The 19,921-nt window shown below is 52.1% G+C and overlaps 1 protein-coding gene across 1 annotated transcript in view; it reads right to left on the reverse strand.

Annotated features, from left to right (window-relative positions):
* LOC309652146 (transketolase-like protein 1) overlaps window positions 1-19,921 on the reverse strand; it is a 35,993-nt gene that overhangs the window by 6,905 nt on the left and 9,167 nt on the right. The window contains exons 4-8 of the mRNA XM_082445669.1: window positions 19,026-19,217; window positions 18,817-18,944; window positions 17,395-17,588; window positions 14,125-14,289; window positions 1,416-1,572 (exon numbers count right to left, since the gene is read on the reverse strand). Of these exons, the coding sequence (XP_082301795.1) occupies window positions 1,416-1,572; window positions 14,125-14,289; window positions 17,395-17,588; window positions 18,817-18,944; window positions 19,026-19,217 (836 nt within the window). The remainder of the gene's footprint in view (window positions 1-1,415; window positions 1,573-14,124; window positions 14,290-17,394; window positions 17,589-18,816; window positions 18,945-19,025; window positions 19,218-19,921) is intronic.

A 19,921-nucleotide genomic window follows, 5' to 3' on the forward strand; every position in this document is an offset into this window, starting at 1 on the left:
GGCCTCTTCTCGGCCCCAAGCCTCGCCAACCCCTGGCACACGGTCCTAGCGCTGCTGCCCTGAGCGACCCAACACTCGTCCCCGAGCACCAGGTCTCTGGCCCTGTGCACTTCTCCCTAGGAGGCCCCCTCAGACTCTGTCATTTCTTCTCTGCTCTTCTACCTTCTCCATCAAGAGACTAAAGTTTTCAGACTCAAATGGTCTCATTCATTTCTCATGGCCTTCAAAGTAGCTGAGAATCACAGAACATAGCCTTTGGGGTGCCCTCGGGGTGCTGCTGGAACTCAGAGGGCCTTCGTGTGGGGGGGAAAGAGACTCTGTGCAAAGAGAAAGCCCGACGTACACCAGGGCGGCCTAGCTCTTCCAGCTAGGAAGGGAACTGTCGCCGCGTACACCGCCTGGCCTGGGACCACTGTCTCTCCTCAGAACCCCGGCTCCTCTGGTCTGGACCTAGAGCCACTTCTCCACTCAGCTGAGTCTAAAACTTACTCCTCACCCAGCCCCAGGCAGAGACCCCGGACCCCTGTCCAGGCCCTCCTCCCTCCTTGCTCTCTTCCCCTGCATCTGGCCATCCAGAGACTTCTTAGCCAGTCTTGCTCTCCCAGGAAGTCCCCAAGACGACACCCAAACACGCACGTCCAGCCCTCCCCTCCAGCATTCTGGCAGCAAGCGTAAGCTGCCACATCTACCTTGACCTGCCCCGCCACAGGAATGTCAGGTGCCCCGTCTCTCTAGACTCCCCATTTCTGTCATCCCGGACGTTTCCCAGGCAAGAAACCCCCGGGGACTGGGGTTCTGCTGTTCCTGCCGTCTGAGACTCCTCCTGTCAGCAACGCTGAAATCCTTCTTCAGGTTCTCACAGACTCGCCCGATTTTCTATCCACTGCTAACACACGCCTCGGTCCTCCTCCCGGCTCCCGTGTTTCCCCCAGCTTCCATGTAGCCCATCCACGGTTAATGCCCACGTGTTGGGCGCCTCGAGGTTTCCCATTCTGTCCAAGCAGGCTGCTCGGGCCGGGGGAGCCCTGGCAGGCTGTGCTGCTCACTTTGCTGTGCCCATGCAGCTTGTCCCCACTTAGACTAAGGCGACCAGAGAGCAGTAAACAATTCGGTGATGCCAGGGTGACCCAATCTCTACCTAGTACGTGGCTTGACAAAGAAGAGGCACTCAGGACAGATAATTATTTCTCGATGACAGAAAAAATGGGCACTTTTCAGTAATACCAAGAGATCGGCTCAAAAGTTACCCAGAGTGTCTGGAACTTCTAAAACATGACATGGCTTTTTTCAAAACGGAGGTTATGATAATCAAACATTATGGAACCTTAAGCACGCTGGCAGTTCAGCCTCTTACAGGCTAATCTTTCTCTGTAAAGGAGGAAGGCGATTAAAATGATGGCATTGAGAACTCATACCTATGGATACCCCGCAGTGGGACCCAATGAGGTTGATGTTGCTTTGAGAGATGGCTCCCATCCGGATCTGATCAAATGCTCGGCTCAAAAAGGCAGCGAAGGTGCAAACAAAAGTAACAGTCCGACCACGGGTGGCGCATCCCAGAGCCACGCTCACCTGCAACACAAAGCAGGTGAATCAGAACACTCCCGGACACCACTGCCCCTTCCGTTCCCCAGCACAGAGTGTGGGGATCTCAGGGAAACCTCTACTCTGCACCCTCTCACCTTGCCACCCCTCCCCCAGGCACCTACCTGGGAAAACCCCAAACCTGGCAAATCCACGGTGTCCCCTGAATGCTGCTACAAAAGAGGAGCTGCAGTGCTGACCCTGCTCCTTCAAATCCAAGATGTGGAAGCTCGAGACACTCAAGGCTGCCCCTGCAGTCACCGTGGGTCTCCTTCCTATTCTCTTCCCCTACCTTCTGTCCCCTCTCTCCCTGCCCCTTCGCATGCTTCCCCTGCGCATTTCCTGGGGAAGAGAGGTAAACAACGGAGGCTCACCCATCCCGTCCCCACGTCCCCGCCGAGTCAGTAGGAGATGGGGCAGACCGGTACCTACTAGAGGCCCACTTGCCCACCGTGCTGAACCTCAGCCTTCTCTAGCTTCCTCAAGGGCATCTCTGAATGTGCAATCATTCCCTCCCCTCCCATGTTCCCTCAGTTTCTCCCTCTCTGATCACTGAAGTGTGTGCTACTATCTTCCATCTTCCCCCCACACTTTCACCTTGTCTTCCCGCGCCAGATGCTGCCCTTCGTCTATGTTGTACTTCACAGGAAACTTCGCACACTTCCTAATTTCCCACTTTCTGCCCGTTTCCCTTCATCTAGGCTGCCATTCCCTGTGAGGGACCCAGAAGCTGCCAAACGGAGAGGACACCTGACCCTGCCTGCATCGTACCTGACCTCTCAGGAGCGGCCAGCACTACAGACCCTGCCGACATCGTACCTGACCTCTCAGGAGCCTCCGGCACTACAGACCCTGCCTACATCGTACCTGACCTCCCAGGAGCCTCCGGCACTACAGACCCTGCCTGCATCGTACCTGACCTCTCAGGAGCCTCCGGCACTACAGACCCTGCCTGCATCGTACCTGACCTCTCAGGAGTCTCCATCACTACAGACCATGCCTGCATCGTACCTGACCTCTCAGGAGCCTCCGGCACTACAGACCCTGCCTGCATCGTACCTGACCTCTCAGGAGCCTCCGGCACTACAGACCATGCCTGCATCGTACATGACCTCTCAGGAGCCTCCGGCACTACAGACCATGCCTGCATCGTACCTGGCCTCTCAGGAGCCTCCGGCACTACAGACCCTGTCTGCATCGTACCTGGCCTCTCAGGAGCCTCCATCACTACAGACCATGCCTGCATCGTACCTGACCTCTCAGGAGCCTCAATCACTACAGACCATGCCTGCAACGTACCTGACCTCTCAGGAGCCTCCAGCACTACAGACCCTGTCTGCATCTTACCTGGCCTCTCAGGAGCCTCCAGCATTACAGACCCTGTCTGCATCGTACCTGACCTCTCAGGAGCCTCCGGCACTACAGACCCTGCCTGCATCGTACCTGACCTCGCAGGAGCCTCCAGCACTACAGACCGTGCCTACATCGTACCTGACCTCTCAGGAGCCCCCAGCACTACAGATCCTGCCTGCATCGTACCTGACCTCTCAGGAGCCTCCAGCACTACAGACCATGCGTGCATCGTACCTGGCCTCTCAGGAGACTCCGGCACTACAGACCCTGCCTGCATCGTACCTGGCCTCTCAGGAGCCTCCGGCACTACAGACCCTGCCTGAATCGTACCTGACCTCTCAGGAGCCTCCGGCACTACAGACCCTGCCTGCATCGTACCTGACCTCTCAGGAGCCTCCGGCACTACAGACCATGCGTGCATCGTACCTGGCCTCCCAGGAGCCTCCGGCACTACAGACCCTGCCTGCATCGTACCTGACCTCTCAGGAGCCTCCGGCACTACAGACCATGCCTGCATCGTACCTGACCTCTCAGGAGCCTCCGGCACTACAGACCCTGCCTGCATCGTACCTGACCTCCCAGGAGCCTCCGGCACTACAGACCCTGCCTGCATCGTACCTGACCTCTCAGGAGCCTCCGGCACTACAGACCATGCCTGCATCGTACCTGGCCTCTCAGGAGCCTCCGGCACAACAGACCCTGTCTGCATTGTACCTGGCCTCTCAGGAGCCTCCGGCACTACAGACCATGCCTGCATCGTACCTGGCCTTTCAGGAGCCTCCAGCACAACAGACCCTGCCTGCATTGTACCTGGCCTCTCAGGAGCCTCCAGCACTACAGACGCTGCCTGCATCGTACCTGACCTCTGAGGAGCGTCCAGCACTACAGACCCTGCCTGCATCGTACCTGACCTCTCAGGAGCCTCCAGCACTACAGACACTTCCTGCATCGTACCTGACCTCTCAGGGGCCTCCAGCACTACAGACACTTCCTGCATCGTACCTGACCTCTCAGGAGCCTCCAGCACTACAGACCATGCCTGCATCGTACCTGACCTCTCAGGAGCGTCCAGCACGACAGACCCTGCCTGCATCGTACCTGACCTCTCAGGAGCGTCCAGCACTACAGACACTTCCTGCATCGTACCTGGCCTCTCAGGAGCCTCCAGCACTACATACCCTGTCTGCATCGTACCTGACCTCTCAGGAGCCTCCAGCACTACAGACCCTGTCTGCATCGTACCTGGCCTCTCAGGAGCCTCCAGCTCTACAGACCATGCCTGCATCGTACCTGACCTCGCAGGAGCCTCCAGCACTACAGACCGTGCCTGCATCGTACCTAACTTCTCAGGAGCCCCCAGCACTACAGATCCTGCCTGCATCGTACCTGACCTCTCAGGAGCCTCCAGCACTACAGACCATGCGTGCATCGTACCTGACCTCTCAGGAGCCTCCGGCACTACAGACCCTGCCTGCGTCGTACCTGACCTCTCAGGAGCCTCCAGCACTACAGACCCTGTCTGCATCGTACCTGACCTCTCAGGAGCCTCCAGCACTACAGACCATGCGTGCATCGTACCTGGCCTTTCAGGAGCCTCCGGCACTACAGACCCTGCCTGCATCGTACCTGACCTCCCAGGAGCCTCCGGCACTACAGACCCTGCCTGCATCGTACCTGGCCTCTCAGGAGCCTCCAGCACAACAGACCCTGTCTGCATTGTACCTGGCCTCTCAGGAGCCTCCGGCACTACAGACCATGCCTGCATCGTACCTGGCCTTTCAGGAGCCTCCGGCACAACAGACCCTGCCTGCATCGTACCTGGCCTTTCAGGAGCCTCCAGCACAACAGACCCTGCCTGCATTGTACCTGGCCTCTCAGGAGCCTCCAGCACTACAGACGCTGCCTGCATCGTACCTGACCTCTGAGGAGCGTCCAGCACTACAGACCCTGCCTGCATCGTACCTGACCTCTCAGGAGCCTCCAGCACTACAGACACTTCCTGCATCGTACCTGACCTCTCAGGGGCCTCCAGCACTACAGACACTTCCTGCATCGTACCTGACCTCTCAGGAGCCTCCAGCACTACAGAGCATGCCTGCATCGTACCTGACCTCTCAGGAGCGTCCAGCACTACAGACCCTGCCTACATCGTACCTGACCTCTCAGGAGCGTCCAGCAGTACAGACACTTCCTGCATCGTACCTGACCTCTCAGGGGCCTCCAGCACTACAGACACTTCCTGCATCGTACCTGGCCTCTCAGGAGCCTCCAGCACTACAGACCCTGTCTGCATCGTACCTGACCTCTCAGGAGCCTCCAGCTCTACAGACCATGCCTGCATCGTACCTGACCTTGCAGGAGCCTCCAGCACTACAGACGGTGCCTGCATCGTACCTGACCTCGCAGGAGCCTCCAGCACTACAGACCGTGCCTGCATCGTACCTGACCTCTCAGGAGCCTCCAGCACTACAGATTCTGCCTGCATCGTACCTGACCTCGCAGGAGCCTCCAGCACTACAGACAGTGCCTGCATCGTACCTGACCTCTCAGGAGCCTCCAGCACTACAGACTCTGCCTGCATCGTACCTGGCCTCTCAGGAGCCTCCAGCACTACAGACCCTGTCTGCATCGTACCTGACCTCTCAGGAGCCTCCAGCACTACAGACCCTGTCTGCATCGTACCTGACCTCTCAGGTGCCTCCAGCATTACAGACCCTGCCTGCATCGTACCTGACCTCTCAGGAGCCTCCAGCACTACAGACCCTGTCTGCATCTTACCTGGCCTCTCAGGAGCCTCCGGCACTACAGACCCTGCCTGCATCGTACCTGACCTCTCAGGAGCCTCCAGCACTGCAGACACTGTCTGCATCGTACCTGACCTCTCAGGAGCCTCCAGCACTACAGACCATGCCTGCATCGTACCTGACCTCTCAGGAGCCTCCAGCACTACAGACCATGCGTGCATCGTACCTGGCCTCTCAGGAGCCTCCGGCACTACAGACCCTGCCTGCATCGTACCTGGCCTCTCAGGTGCCTCCGGCACTACAGACACTTCCTGCATCGTACCTGGCCTCTCAGGAGCCTCCAGCACTACAGACCCTGTCTGCATCGTATCTGGCCTCTCAGGAGCCTCCAGCACTACAGACCATGCGTGCATCGTACCTGGCCTCTCAGGAGCCTCCATCACTACAGACCCTGTCTGCATCTTACCTGGCCTCTCAGGAGCCTCCAGCACTACAGACCCTGCCTGCATCTTACCTGGCCTCTCAGGAGCCTCCAGCACTACAGACCCTGTCTGCATCTTACCTGACCTCTCAGGAGCCTCCAGCACTACAGACCCTGTCTGCATCGTACCTGGCCTCTCAGGAGCCGCCAGCACTACAGACCCTGCCTGCATCGTACCTGACCTCTCAGGAGCCTCCAGCACTACAGACCCTGACTGCATCGTACCTGACCTCTCAGGAGCCTCCAGCACTACAGACAATGCCTGCATCGTACCTGACCTCGCAGGAGGCTCCAGCACTACAGACCCTGTCTGCATCGTACCTGACCTCTCAGGAGCCGCCAGCACTACAGACCCTGCCTGCATCGTACCTGACCTCTCAGGAGCCTCCAGCACTACAGACCCTGACTGCATCGTACCTGACCTCTCAGGAGCCTCCAGCACTACAGACAATGCCTGCATCGTACCTGACCTCGCAGGAGGCTCCAGCACTACAGACCCTGTCTGCATCGTACCTGACCTCTCAGGAGCCTCCAGCACTACAGACCCTGCCTGCATCGTACCTGGCCTCTCAGGAGCCTCCAGCACTACAGACCCTGTCTGCATCTTACCTGGCCTCTCAGGAGCCTCCAGCACTACAGACCCTGTCTGCATCTTACCTGACCTCTCAGGAGCCTCCAGCACTACAGACCCTGCCTGCATCGTACCTGGCCTCTCAGGAGCCGCCAGCACTACAGACCCTGCCTGCATCGTACCTGGCCTCTCAGGAGCCACCAGCACAACAGACCCTGTCTGCATTGTACCTGGCCTCTCAGGAGCCTCCGGCACTACAGACCATGCCTGCATCGTACCTGGCCTTTCAGGAGCCTCCAGCACAACAGACCCTGCCTGCATTGTACCTGGCCTCTCAGGAGCCTCCAGCACTACAGACGCTGCCTGCATCGTACCTGACCTCTGAGGAGCGTCCAGCACTACAGACCCTGCCTGCATCGTACCTGACCTCTCAGGAGCCTCCAGCACTACAGACACTTCCTGCATCGTACCTGACCTCTCAGGGGCCTCCAGCACTACAGACACTTCCTGCATCGTACCTGACCTCTCAGGAGCCTCCAGCACTACAGAGCATGCCTGCATCGTACCTGACCTCTCAGGAGCGTCCAGTACTACAGACCCTGCCTACATCGTACCTGACCTCTCAGGAGCGTCCAGCAGTACAGACACTTCCTGCATCGTACCTGACCTCTCAGGGGCCTCCAGCACTACAGACACTTCCTGCATCGTACCTGGCCTCTCAGGAGCCTCCAGCACTACATACCCTGTCTGCATCGTACCTGACCTCTCAGGAGCCTCCAGCTCTACAGACCATGCCTGCATCGTACCTGACCTTGCAGGAGCCTCCAGCACTACAGACGGTGCCTGCATCGTACCTGACCTCTCAGGAGCCTCCAGCACTACAGACTCTGCCTGCATCGTACCTGGCCTCTCAGGAGCCTCCAGCACTACAGACTCTGTCTGCATCGTACCTGACCTCTCAGGAGCCTCCAGCACTACAGACCCTGTCTGCATCGTACCTGACCTCTCAGGTGCCTCCAGCATTACAGACCCTGCCTGCATCGTACCTGACCTCTCAGGAGCCTCCAGCACTACAGACCCTGTCTGCATCTTACCTGGCCTCTCAGGAGCCTCCGGCACTACAGACCCTGCCTGCATCGTACCTGACCTCTCAGGAGCCTCCAGCACTACAGACACTGTCTGCATCGTACCTGACCTCTCAGGAACCTCCAGCACTACAGACCATGCCTGCATCGTACCTGACCTCTCAGGAGCCTCCAGCACTACAGACCATGCGTGCATCGTACCTGGCCTCTCAGGAGCCTCCAGCACTACAGACACTGTCTGCATCGTACCTGACCTCTCAGGAGCCTCCAGCACTACAGACCATGCCTGCATCGTACCTGACCTCTCAGGAGCCTCCAGCACTACAGACCATGCGTGCATCGTACCTGGCCTCTCAGGAGCCTCCGGCACTACAGACCCTGCCTGCATCGTACCTGGCGTCTCAGGTGCCTCCGGCACTACAGACACTTCCTGCATCGTACCTGGCCTCTCAGGAGCCTCCAGCACTACAGACCATGCGTGCATCGTACCTGGCCTCTCAGGAGCCTCCATCACTACAGACCCTGTCTGCATCTTACCTGGCCTCTCAGGAGCCTCCAGCACTACAGACCCTGCCTGCATCTTACCTGGCCTCTCAGGAGCCTCCAGCACTACAGACCCTGTCTGCATCGTACCTGACCTCGCAGGAGCCTCCAGCACTACAGACCGTGCCTGCATCGTACCTGGCCTCTCAGGAGCCGCCAGCACTACAGACCCTGCCTGCATCGTACCTGACCTCTCAGGAGCCTCCAGCACTACAGACCCTGACTGCATCGTACCTGACCTCTCAGGAGCCTCCAGCACTACAGAGAATGCCTGCATCGTACCTGACCTCGCAGGAGGCTCCAGCACTACAGACCCTGTCTGCATCGTACCTGACCTCTCAGGAGCCTCCAGCACTACAGACCATGCGTGCATCGTACCTGGCCTCTCAGGAGCCTCCAGCACTACAGACCCTGTCTACATCGTACCTGGCCTCTCAGGAGCCTCCAGCACTACAGACCCTGTCTGCATCTTACCTGGCCTCTCAGGAGCCTCCAGCACTACAGACCCTGTCTGCATCGTATCTGGCCTCTCAGGAGCCTCCAGCACTACAGACCATGCGTGCATCGTACCTGGCCTCTCAGGAGCCTCCATCACTACAGACCCTGTCTACATCTTACCTGGCCTCTCAGGAGCCTCCAGCACTACAGACCCTGTCTGCATCTTACCTGGCCTCTCAGGAGCCTCCAGCACTACAGACCCTGTCTGCATCTTACCTGACCTCTCAGGAGCCTCCAGCACTACAGACCCTGCCTGCATCGTACCTGGCCTCTCAGGAGCCGCCAGCACTACAGACCCTGCCTGCATCTTATCTGACCTCTCAGGAGCCTCCAGCACTACAGACCCTGCCTGCATCGTATCTGGCCTCTCAGGAGCCTCCAACACTACAGACCATGCGTGCATCGTACCTGGCGTCTCAGGAGCCTCCAGCACTACAGACCCTGCCTGCATCGTACCTGACCTCTCAGGAGCCTCTGGCACTACAGACCCTGCCTGCATCGTACCTGACCTCTCAGGAGCCTCCGGCACTACAGACCCTGTCTGCATCGTATCTGGCCTCTCAGGAGCCTCCAGCACTACAGACCATGCGTGCATCGTACCTGGCCTCTCAGGAGCCTCCATCACTACAGACCCTGTCTGCATCTTACCTGGCCTCTCAGGAGCCTCCAGCACTACAGACCCTGTCTGCATCTTACCTGGCCTCTCAGGAGCCTCCAGCACTACAGACCCTGTCTGCATCGTACCTGACCTCTCAGGAGCCTCCATCACTACAGACCCTGTCTGCATCGTACCTGACCTCTCAGGAGCCTCCAGCACTACAGACCCTACCTGCATCGTACCTGGCCTCTCAGGAGCCTCTAGCAATACAGACCATGCCTGCATCGTACCTGGCCTCTCAGGAGCCTCCAGCACTACAGACACTGCCTGCATCGTATCTGGCCTCTCAGGAGCCTCCAGCACTACAGACCCTGTCTGCATCGTACCTGACCTCTCAGGAGCCTCCAGCACTACAGACCATGCGTGCATCGTACCTGGCCTCTCAGGAGCCTCTAGCAATACAGACCATGCCTGCATCGTACCTGGCCTCTCAGGAGCCTCCAGCACTACAGACACTGCCTGCATCGTATCTGGCCTCTCAGGAGCCTCCAGCACTACAGACCATGCGTGCATCGTACCTGGCCTCTCAGGAGCCTCTATCACTACAGACCCTGTCTGCATCTTACCTGGCCTCTCAGGAGCCTCCAGCACTACAGACCCTGTCTGCATCTTACCTGGCCTCTCAGGAGCCTCCAGCACTACAGACCATGCGTGCATCGTACCTGGCCTCTCAGGAGCCTCTATCACTACAGATCCTGTCTGCATCTTACCTGGCCTCTCAGGAGCCTCCAGCACTACAGACCCTGTCTGCATCGTACCTGACCTCTCAGGAGCCTCCAGCACTACAGACCCTGTCTGCATCGTACCTGACCTCTCAGGAGCCTCCAGCGCTACAGACTCTGTCTGCATCGTACCTGACCTCTCAGGAGCCGCCAGCAATACAGACCCTGCCTGCTTCGTACCTGACCTCTCAGGAGCCTCCAGCAATACAGACCCTGCCTGCATCGTACCTGGCCTCTCAGGAGCCTCCGGCAATACAGACCCTGCCTGCATCGTACCTGACCTCTCAGGAGCCTCCGGCACTACATACCCTTTCTGCATCGTACCTGACCTCTCAGGAGCCTCCGGCACTACAGACCCTGTCTGCATCGTACCTGGCCTCTCAGGAGCCTCCGGCACTACAGACCCTGTCTGCATCGTACCTGGCCTCTCAGGAGCCTCCGGCACTACAGACCCTGTCTGCATCGTACCTGGCCTCTCAGGAGCCTCCGGCACTACAGACCCTGTCTGCATCGTACCTGACCTCTCAGGAGCCAACAGCACTACAGACCCTGTCTGCATCGTACCTGGCCTCTCAGGAGCCTCCAGCATTACAGACCCTGCCTGCATCGTACCTGACCTCTCAGGAGCCTCCAGCACTACAGACCCTGTCTGCATCATTCCTGGCCTCTCAGGTGCCTCCAGCACTACAGACCAGCCGTCTCGCTGAACGCTGCTGACCCTGCCTAGGCCGCTTCTGCTGGGCGGCGCATCTAGACTGAGTCCTGGGCCTCGGGCCACACTCCTCCTCATCTGCCCCCTCCACAGGGAACCAGCATATGGTCCCACTGTGTCAGTCTGATGTGCTTGATGCTAACCACGCCTCTCTCTCTCTATTCTTCACCTCCGCTGGAAGGGCAGGCTCACATACCTTGGTAGGCTTCAAATTAGAAGATGAACATCTTGGGGTAAACAAAGACTGTCCAAGGGGCACATGGCTGTGGCTGGTCTCAACGTCAAGATCCTTGACTCCCATGTCCATCTGCCAGCAAAAGGGCCCAGGGCCTACTTCCCGCTGTCTCCCTGATAATCGCCTCCCAGTCACTGACTGCCGAAAGGCGCTCTCTCACCCTCATCGGGTCCTTCAGTTGGGCAACACCCTGGAGTGTAAGAGCTCCGGATCAAAACAGAAAGGACAATTCGAAATAATCATAGCAGCCTTGAGAAACTACAGAACTCAAAAGATTGGATAACAAATTCTTTTTTAAGTCAGGGGTTTTCCAATTCTTTTAACAAAACTGAAAGAGAACCTAATGTAACTGTCAACCCTTTACAAATAATTTTCCACCAACAACTTAACATGAAAGATCACTGTGTGATTTTTGGCTTATAACTGGGAAGGAATTCAAATGAATTGAATGATGTTGCCACAACAAAACTCTTTCCCTTCCCATCACCTTATTTATGTAAACAAGGTTTCTTGGCACTTACATCATTAAAATACGAATAGATTTTGTTCTGAAACTTGTCTCATTCTAGCTTTAAGTGTACTTAACCAATGCTACACAAGCTAATAATTATAACTGTAGCTCAGTCTAGAAGAAAACAAATTGTAATGCTCCAAGGCCTATGGACATAAGAAAATTTTTAAAAACTGTCAATGTATATGCATATTTTTATTGCAGAAAAGAACTGTCAACAAAAGGCTTTCATGCATAAATATATTTGGGGAAGCAGAACGGAAATAAGAATTCAAGTAGAAAAACGGATTTAATTTCTGACAAAGAGAGCCTTCATGTAATTGGATGATTTGAGTGTTAAAGTGTCACAAATTTCAATATACGGGAAATTATATCCTTTGCATCTACTTAAATCTGTGATGAAAAATTTAGATGTTAACTTAAAGCTAGGCAGAAAAAGATCTAGTTTAGAAACACACATTCAGCAGTTTGGAAAGCAAACACATTTGGAGATAAATGATCTATCCTCTAAGCTACCTGGCACCCCCATCCCCAGTCTAACAGGTACCCTGACCCCCCTACCCCAGGGCCCAAAGAGAGCTCCTGACTGCGTTCCCAAAACCCATTCCTCCCCCAGTCTTGTCCATCTCAGGAAGCAACACTCCTCCGCTCCCAGGTGCTCTGGCCTCTGCCCTAGCGCCAGCCTTGGTTCCTGCCCTGACACCTACCCCATGGCATCCTGCCGACTCTCCCGGCAAAGCAGATTCTGGATGAGTCTGCTCCTCTCCAACCCCACAGCTGCTGCCCTGGTCCAAGTCGCCATCTCCTGTCACCTCCCCCGCTCCCCCCAGCAAGCTGTTCTCCACAGCGGCCCTCCCTTCTGCTCCCTGAACAGCTCAGATTTGGGCGTGCCACAGAGCTAGCTGGGCCCCCTGCTGGGAATACCGTCCCCCAAAGATCTGCGCATGGCTGACTCCTTGTCACTTAAGTCTCAGCTTAAACGTCACGTCCTCTGAGACCTTGCTGCTGACTGGCCCTAGTCACGCTATCACTGTAGTCACCAGTTTCACCTGGTAGCCCTGGATGCTACCCACTTGCTGGCTGCTGCTTTATTCGTTGCCTTCAGTTGCTGACTGAAAGAATCAATGAGTTAGGAAGCAAGCTTTTTGATAGGTGGCTCAATTCAGAAAATTATGAATTGTATTTTTTTCCATTCAAAATGGAAACAGCTTAGCTTAATGAGACCCACAGAAAAATGTACATATTCTTACAATTGCAATGACCTACTTTACTGAACAGGGGGGCTTAAATTCCAACACTGACAGGGCCAGGGAAGCACCGTGAACAAATGAGTGGGCCAGCAGGACGCAGGGACATGGTGAGCTGGCTGTGGACCCCCATCTAAATGGGGCCCCTGCTTGGCTCCAGCTAACTGGTGGCAGGAAGGAAGGAATGTCGTCCCAATGTTGCCAGATCTTCCCATTCTTCAAGAGAATCCAGAAATTTGGATTCCATATAAAATTTCCTGACTTTTAAAAGCTGGCAACTGGGACTTCCCCAGCGGTCCAGTGGTTAAGACTCCGTGTTTCCAACACAGGGGGGCGCGGGTTCGATCCCTGGTCGGGGAACTAAGATCCCACATGCCACATGGTACAGGCAAAAAAAAAAAAAAAAAAAGAAAAAAAAAAGCTGGCAACTAATTTAAAATATCTGTAAATACTACTTGTTCCAAATACAGTCTCTCTGGTGGTCACGTAAGGCCTGCTGGCCCATAGATTTCTGGCCAGTGCTGTTTTTGGCCTCTACGATGTGAAGGTACATGTGCGCTGGCCTCTGCAGTGGCACAGAGCTTTACAAGTCAAGGCGTTTACTTGCACAAACTCCTTTCTCTCTCTCGAGGGGAGTGTGTGCGGATATGTGCATGCATAAGAGACTCCTGCGCTAATGTCGTCCTGGGAAGAGACTGAAGCACAGATAAGCAGAACAGCTCTACCTAAGGCCACAGCACTACTGACATTCTTGAGGCTGCAATTAGGGCAACATTTGAATATCTAGGATATATTAGGCCCCATGCAACAAGGTGGAGAGAAAAACCACAGTCCCTTGTAGCTTTCAATCTATTGGCCTCTGGGATGTTGTAGGATTGCCTGGTTGTGGGACGGGCAGGGCAGGAAGAGTGGGGTCACCTAGAGCTACCAGGGAGCTGGGCAGGCTTTAGGCCTGGAGACCTGAGGGCAGATGGCTGGAGCCCCTCCCTGCGGTCCTGGAAGTCACCCCTCAGACTCTGCCTGGCTGCTCTGTACTTGTTTCCCCCGACACTTTTTTCCTCCAGTTCCTTTGCTTTTGTAAGTGGAAAGAAAAACTGTAACACAGCGCAGCCCTCCTATGTCTGGTGGGCCACTGTTTGTCAATGAGAAGACTCAAGATGGATGTCCCCAGCATACATACCATGTTTTGCTCAGCAATACAACACTCAACGAAGCGCTCAGGGTGTTCCTTCTTGAATATCTCAGAGAAGGTGGAGTTCTTGCTGTCACCGTGCAGCACAACGACTCTGTCATTTGCATGGCCCAGCTTAGCCAGGGCCAAACTACATGCTTTCCGAGTAGCTATCTGGAAGTTAAACAGTAGAGTTTCTTAGAATGGGTTTAGAAGGAAGGTGAATTGGTAGAATTATAAACTGTCATCTACCTTAATGAAGAAAGCAAATTTGTGATTCACCAATAATCTCCTTCAGGGTCATAAAAAAGGACTGCTAGCCAATTTTAAATCCATACTTGGCTCACTGGGTATCAATTTCCCCCAAATAAATTTATTCTTCTGTCCCATTCCTATAGTTGATTTAAAAATTTACATTTCCCAAAATGCAAATGCCTCTGTGAGTGTTTAACTATAAAACTGATAATACTCACTGTAAATATTAAAATGTAGAACTTTAGAAACATAATACAAATAATAAACAATTCCATTAGGATATTGTTTGAGATTGGACTCAATCTATGGATTAATTTAGGGGAGAACTGACATCCTTACAATATTGAGTTTTTCTATTAAAAAAAAACAAGGTTTGGCATTTCCTCAAAGAGTTAAACAGAATTACTACGACTCAGCAATTCTACTCCTAGGTATATACCCAAGAGAAAAATACATCTATACGAAAGGTTGTACACAAATGTTCATTGCAGCATTATTCACAATAGCCAAAAGGTAGAAACAACCCAAATGTCCAGCAACAGGTGAATGGATAAATAAAACATATGATATACCCATAAAATGGAGTACTGCCACCACACGGATGAACCTCGAGAACACAGTGCTAAGTGAAATAAGCCAGACTCAAAACTTTGCATATTATATGATCCCATTTACATGAAATGTCTGGAATAGGCAAATCCACAGACACAGAAAGTAGATTAGCAGTTACTAGGGGCTGGGTGGGAATAGAGAGTAACTGCTAATGGGTATAGGGTTTCTCTCTGGGATGACGGAAATGTTGTAAGATTGAGTGTGGTGATGGTTGCACAACTCTTGTCAGCATGCTAAAAACCATTGAATTGTACATTTCAAATGGGTAGATTATATAGAAATCTATAGCTTTATATAGCTTTATTATCTCAATAAAGCTGTTATTTAAAAAAACAAGGTTTGCCTCCGCATTTGTCTTTGTTCGTTCATCTAAACACTCCTAAAAATATTTTTTAAAACAGGCAATTCATGTAGATGAGTACAAAAGTCAGGTTATGAAAGGATATCGAGTGAAAAGGCCATCTTCCTCCTGCTCTCCCAGTTCCTCTCCCCAGAGGTAAGGGAAATGACAGGTTTGTGTGGCATCCTTTTGGCAATGGTCTACTCACAAATACTTGGTGAGCATCTCATGCATACAAGGCATGTGAGCTTCTTTTAGGGCTATAGTTTTATAAGTATCTTAACATAGACCTTATATACTTAAGTTTATTTTTAGTTATTTTAGTTTTTATTGCCATTGTAAAAGGGATAATCTCTCCATTTTATTAATATAAGAATCAATCTTTGTATATTAGTTTTGCTACAAGTTCTCGTTCTGGACTCCTCTTATTTCTAACCATTTTCTGTCGATTCTCTTGGGCTTTCCAGACATACAACTCTACCACCTGCAAATAGGCTTGCCTTTTCATCATCAGGACTGAGTCTTTAATTGTTAATGATCATAATTTCCCCCCTCCTAATACTGGGGAATGATATGCATTACTAATTTGAACTTCACTGATTCATATACCTCTTTAAGGTACTGAGTTGAGACCAGCGAACATTTTATTTAGAATTTTTACATCAATATTCATAAGTGAGGTTGGCCTGTAGTTTTTTCCTTTGGGCTAGCATTATAACATTTCGGCTTCATAAATGGCTTTTTCCATATTCAAGAAGGTTTGAAATAGCCTAGGAATTAACCCATTCCTTGAAGGTTAAAATTAAGTCACTCTTGCAACTTAGTGAGCCTGGCACTTTGGAGGTACAACTCTTGGACAGTTTTCTCAAATTTTTCTATGGCTGTTGATCTACTTAAGTGTTTTGTGTCTTTTTAGTCAATTTTGGTATTTTATGTATTCCTAAAAGAGGTCCTTTTTTTTTTTTTTTTTTACAGGTTTTCATACCAATTAGCATAGTTTTCTCAAAATTCTGTTTTCCGCATCTGTGGTTATCTCCTCTAGTGACTAATTTTATTCATTTATGATTTTCATCTCTTTAAGTAGGCTAGATAATGGTTTGTCTACTGTATTAGTAATTCAAAGAGCCAACTCTTTGATTTGTGTATTAATGTGACTTCTTGTTCTTTAATTCATTAACTTTTTACGAACTGGCCTGTTTCCTTAATTTTTCCTATTAGTAAAATATATACACGTCTTTCAAAAAATGAAAAGCTCCCATAATCCCACCTACCTTCCAGACATAAACATTTCATCATAATCAATGCTGCAATTGACATTCATTCTATTCTGCACACTTGCACAGGTGTTCCTGTAGGACAAATTCCTGTGAGTTGCACTGCTAGTTTGAAGGGTGTGAACAGCTAAAGTGTTAACACATATTACCAAAGTAGCCTCTGTTTATATGTACTTTTCCCTTATTAATAGCGTTCTTCTGTTTTTAAATTTGTTTTCTAATTTCTCAAATAGTCAATTCATTTATTTTAAACCCATATTACCAGGCTAAGAAAACGTAAGTAACACTCAAAATGTCCCCAAATAAATAAGTATTTCCTTCCTCCCAGGCTCACCACCTTATTTCCTTAGGTTGTGAAGACCCTGCATACTTTGAATACAAAAATGGTAACAAAAAGCAGAAAGGTTTTATGTTCAGCCTTTCGTGCCTAATTTGTTTCCTTTTTGAAGAACTGGTCTTTGATGAATTGGTGTGTTTCCTTGTGTAATCCAGGGAATAAGCCCAACGGATCAATCCAGCCAGGCCCCCATCCTTTGAGTAGACACAGAAGCAAACAAAAGTTGCACAGCACTGGACACAAATAAGTAGTGACTGACTGGTAAGAAAATTCAGACCTGAGTTAAGTTTGAAATCAAAGAATAAATATCAGAAACAGTAAAAGAGAAGGTAAATCCATATTTATTGCTTATAATCTTTAGTTAAATACCACATCACCTAACAATTTGTTCATTCCTGGAGATCAGAGTAAACAGAGTCCTCTGTATTTACGAAAAGCAGAGAAAAAAGCAGTTTGCCTACCATGTCACCAACATTGTAAGCAGGTGGAGAGGTCATTTCTATATCTGTGATGTTGATTGGAGGCGAGTCTTCAACAGGGGGTTTTGGGTCAAGCTTCTTCTTGGTCTGTATCTGGCTCTCAATTAGTTTGATAATTGTATCCACTCTTTCTTTTGGCATTGGCCTTTCATGCCAATTTTCTGAATCCTCAACTTCTGCAACCCAATGGATAAAACACATTCATTCCCTAAGTATCTAATGAGCTCCTATTTGGTCATCTGAAAGACATCCAGATGGAAAAGATGTCAGCCACAGAGTAAAAAGCTGGCACAGGGGGCCTGACATGGTACTGCAGTCGCAGGAGACAGCCTTGACAAAGGCCGAGAGGCTCTTGAGGGGGCCGCTGGCCCATGTGCTGGTGAATGGAGGGGAGAGTGAGGGAGATGAGGCTGGACAGGCAGAGCAGACCATGGAGGATCCTACGGGTATAAGGAGTCTGAGTTCTGTCCAAAGCAAGATGGGAACCCACTGACGGGTTTGGAAGGGGGATGGTGACTGATCAGATCCGTGTTGTAGAAAGATCACCACGGCAGTCGTGTGGGGGCTGGCTTGGGGAGACTGCAGTTAGGGAGAGGTGACTGGGCCTGGGCAAGAGACATGGAGAGGAGCGAACAGACTTGAGACGTACGTCAGGAGCAGAATCAATCAGAATCGATGAAAGACTGGGTATGTGTGTAGGGGGCACATAAGGGAGAGGTGGAGGCAAGGACAATACCCAGGTTTCTGCCAGGAGCAAACCGGTCCAGTCGTCATTTACTGAACGGGGGTACCAGAATAAGACTGTATTTTGAGAAGGAGTCATAGAAGAGTTTTATTCTAAAATGTCAACACTAAAAACACACCAGGGATCACACCTACTGCAACTATTTATACTTGAGATGAACAACTTCAGAGGTCCACTTTGAAATCTGCAAGAAGTTAAGACTTTCAAAACCCCCTCCCTTCCCCGACCCTCAGTTCCACAGTTACCTTTCCCAGAGGCGCTGCTTTACTAGTGGCCTGTGTGTCCTCCCAGGTAGCGTGGGCACAGGCTAGGGCGCTCGCAGGCACGTACACTCATGTTTACGTATCTGCTCACGCTCAGCCCCCCTCTGGCTCTGCACTCCCGTGGAGATGGCTCCCTGCTGGTCCTCTAACTGAGGGACTATCCTCTCAGCCGCTCCCTTGCGCTCGCTTGCTGGGGGTCTGGGCTCCCTCCCCCTTGCCCTAACCAGATCTGCTATCTACAAGCATGAGAAAGAGCAAGAGCGCTGGGCGCACGTCACAGGCGTAATCACCGTGCGTGAAGTCAGCTGTCTGCCCAGCTAGCCTAAGCCTCCCTCCACCTCATATGCTAGGCAGAGGTTTTTGACAACCACAAGCAGAAAAGCAACACTTCCTTACGTGGCATGCCGTGGCCCCTGAAGGTCTTGGCAACTATAGCAGTGGGCTTGCTCTTCACTTGAGCCGCCTGCTGGAACACCTGGCACAGTGCCTCCACATCGCGGCCATCCACCACGAAAGTATTCCACCTGTCAACCGAGAAGTGGGCCAGGTTAGAAGGCGAAGGGGGGATGGGGCGGAAAGAAGGTGCCACAAAACAGGACAGTTACCCAAAGGCTTCACAGCGCTTCTGAAAGACGTCTGTGCAGTGCTTGAGGGGCAGGGTGCCGCTGTGGTACAGGCGATTCACGTCAAAGATGGCCACGAGGTTGTCCAGACTGTGGTGGGAAGCAAAGGCCATGGCCTCCCAGACGGAGCCTTCCGAGGACTCGCCACCTCCAATGAGGCAGAACACCCGGTAGCTGGGGCAAGCCGAGAGACGTTAGGACCGTGCCTGGGGCTCCTCTGGGCAGCTCGAGCAAATATATTTCATGGAGAGAAACAAAGGAGGAGACAGAAGCAGCTGCTTCAGACCTAAGACAATTTTCCCTGTCAACGCTGCCCAAATTCCACAGCTGAGGAAACACAGCTTTAAAAGCTTGGGCCTCACGACATGGGCTGCACCTTTGGCTAGTCTTCTCATTCTAGCTGTAAAAGTAGTTTCTACGTTCTTCTGCCACTTCCCTGGGCCCAACGAATAAGAGCGGATGGGGAGAAGGCAGCTCCCTTAAACGCCCAAACATTTACATATATGGTTTCTTGATAAGCTCCGTGTTAAGCACTGCCACCTTCTATTTCTGATCTTACAAATTTATATACAATAATAACAATCAAAACAGCCTACCTCAGGAGCGTATGTTCTGTTACAAATATTAAACTCCTCCGCAGCAGAAACATGAAATGTTTAAAGCACTAAAACACAACCCAGACCCCAAAAAATGCTATAAATGAGGTATAAAAAAAGTGATTAACCACAGGATAGGGACTAACAGAGGCAACAGTGAGAGATGAAAAAGGTCAACAGTGGAGGAAGCACAACAAAGTGCCTCCAGAGGGGCCACCTGGGCTGGAACCTGGGACCGAGGGGCTGCAGACTCAGGCACCCTGGGTGAACCATGGGAGTAGA

The sequence above is a fragment of the Balaenoptera physalus genome, assembly GCF_965194825.1.
Source record: "Balaenoptera physalus genome assembly, chromosome: X".
In the NCBI taxonomy this organism is placed as follows: domain Eukaryota; kingdom Metazoa; phylum Chordata; class Mammalia; order Artiodactyla; family Balaenopteridae; genus Balaenoptera; species Balaenoptera physalus.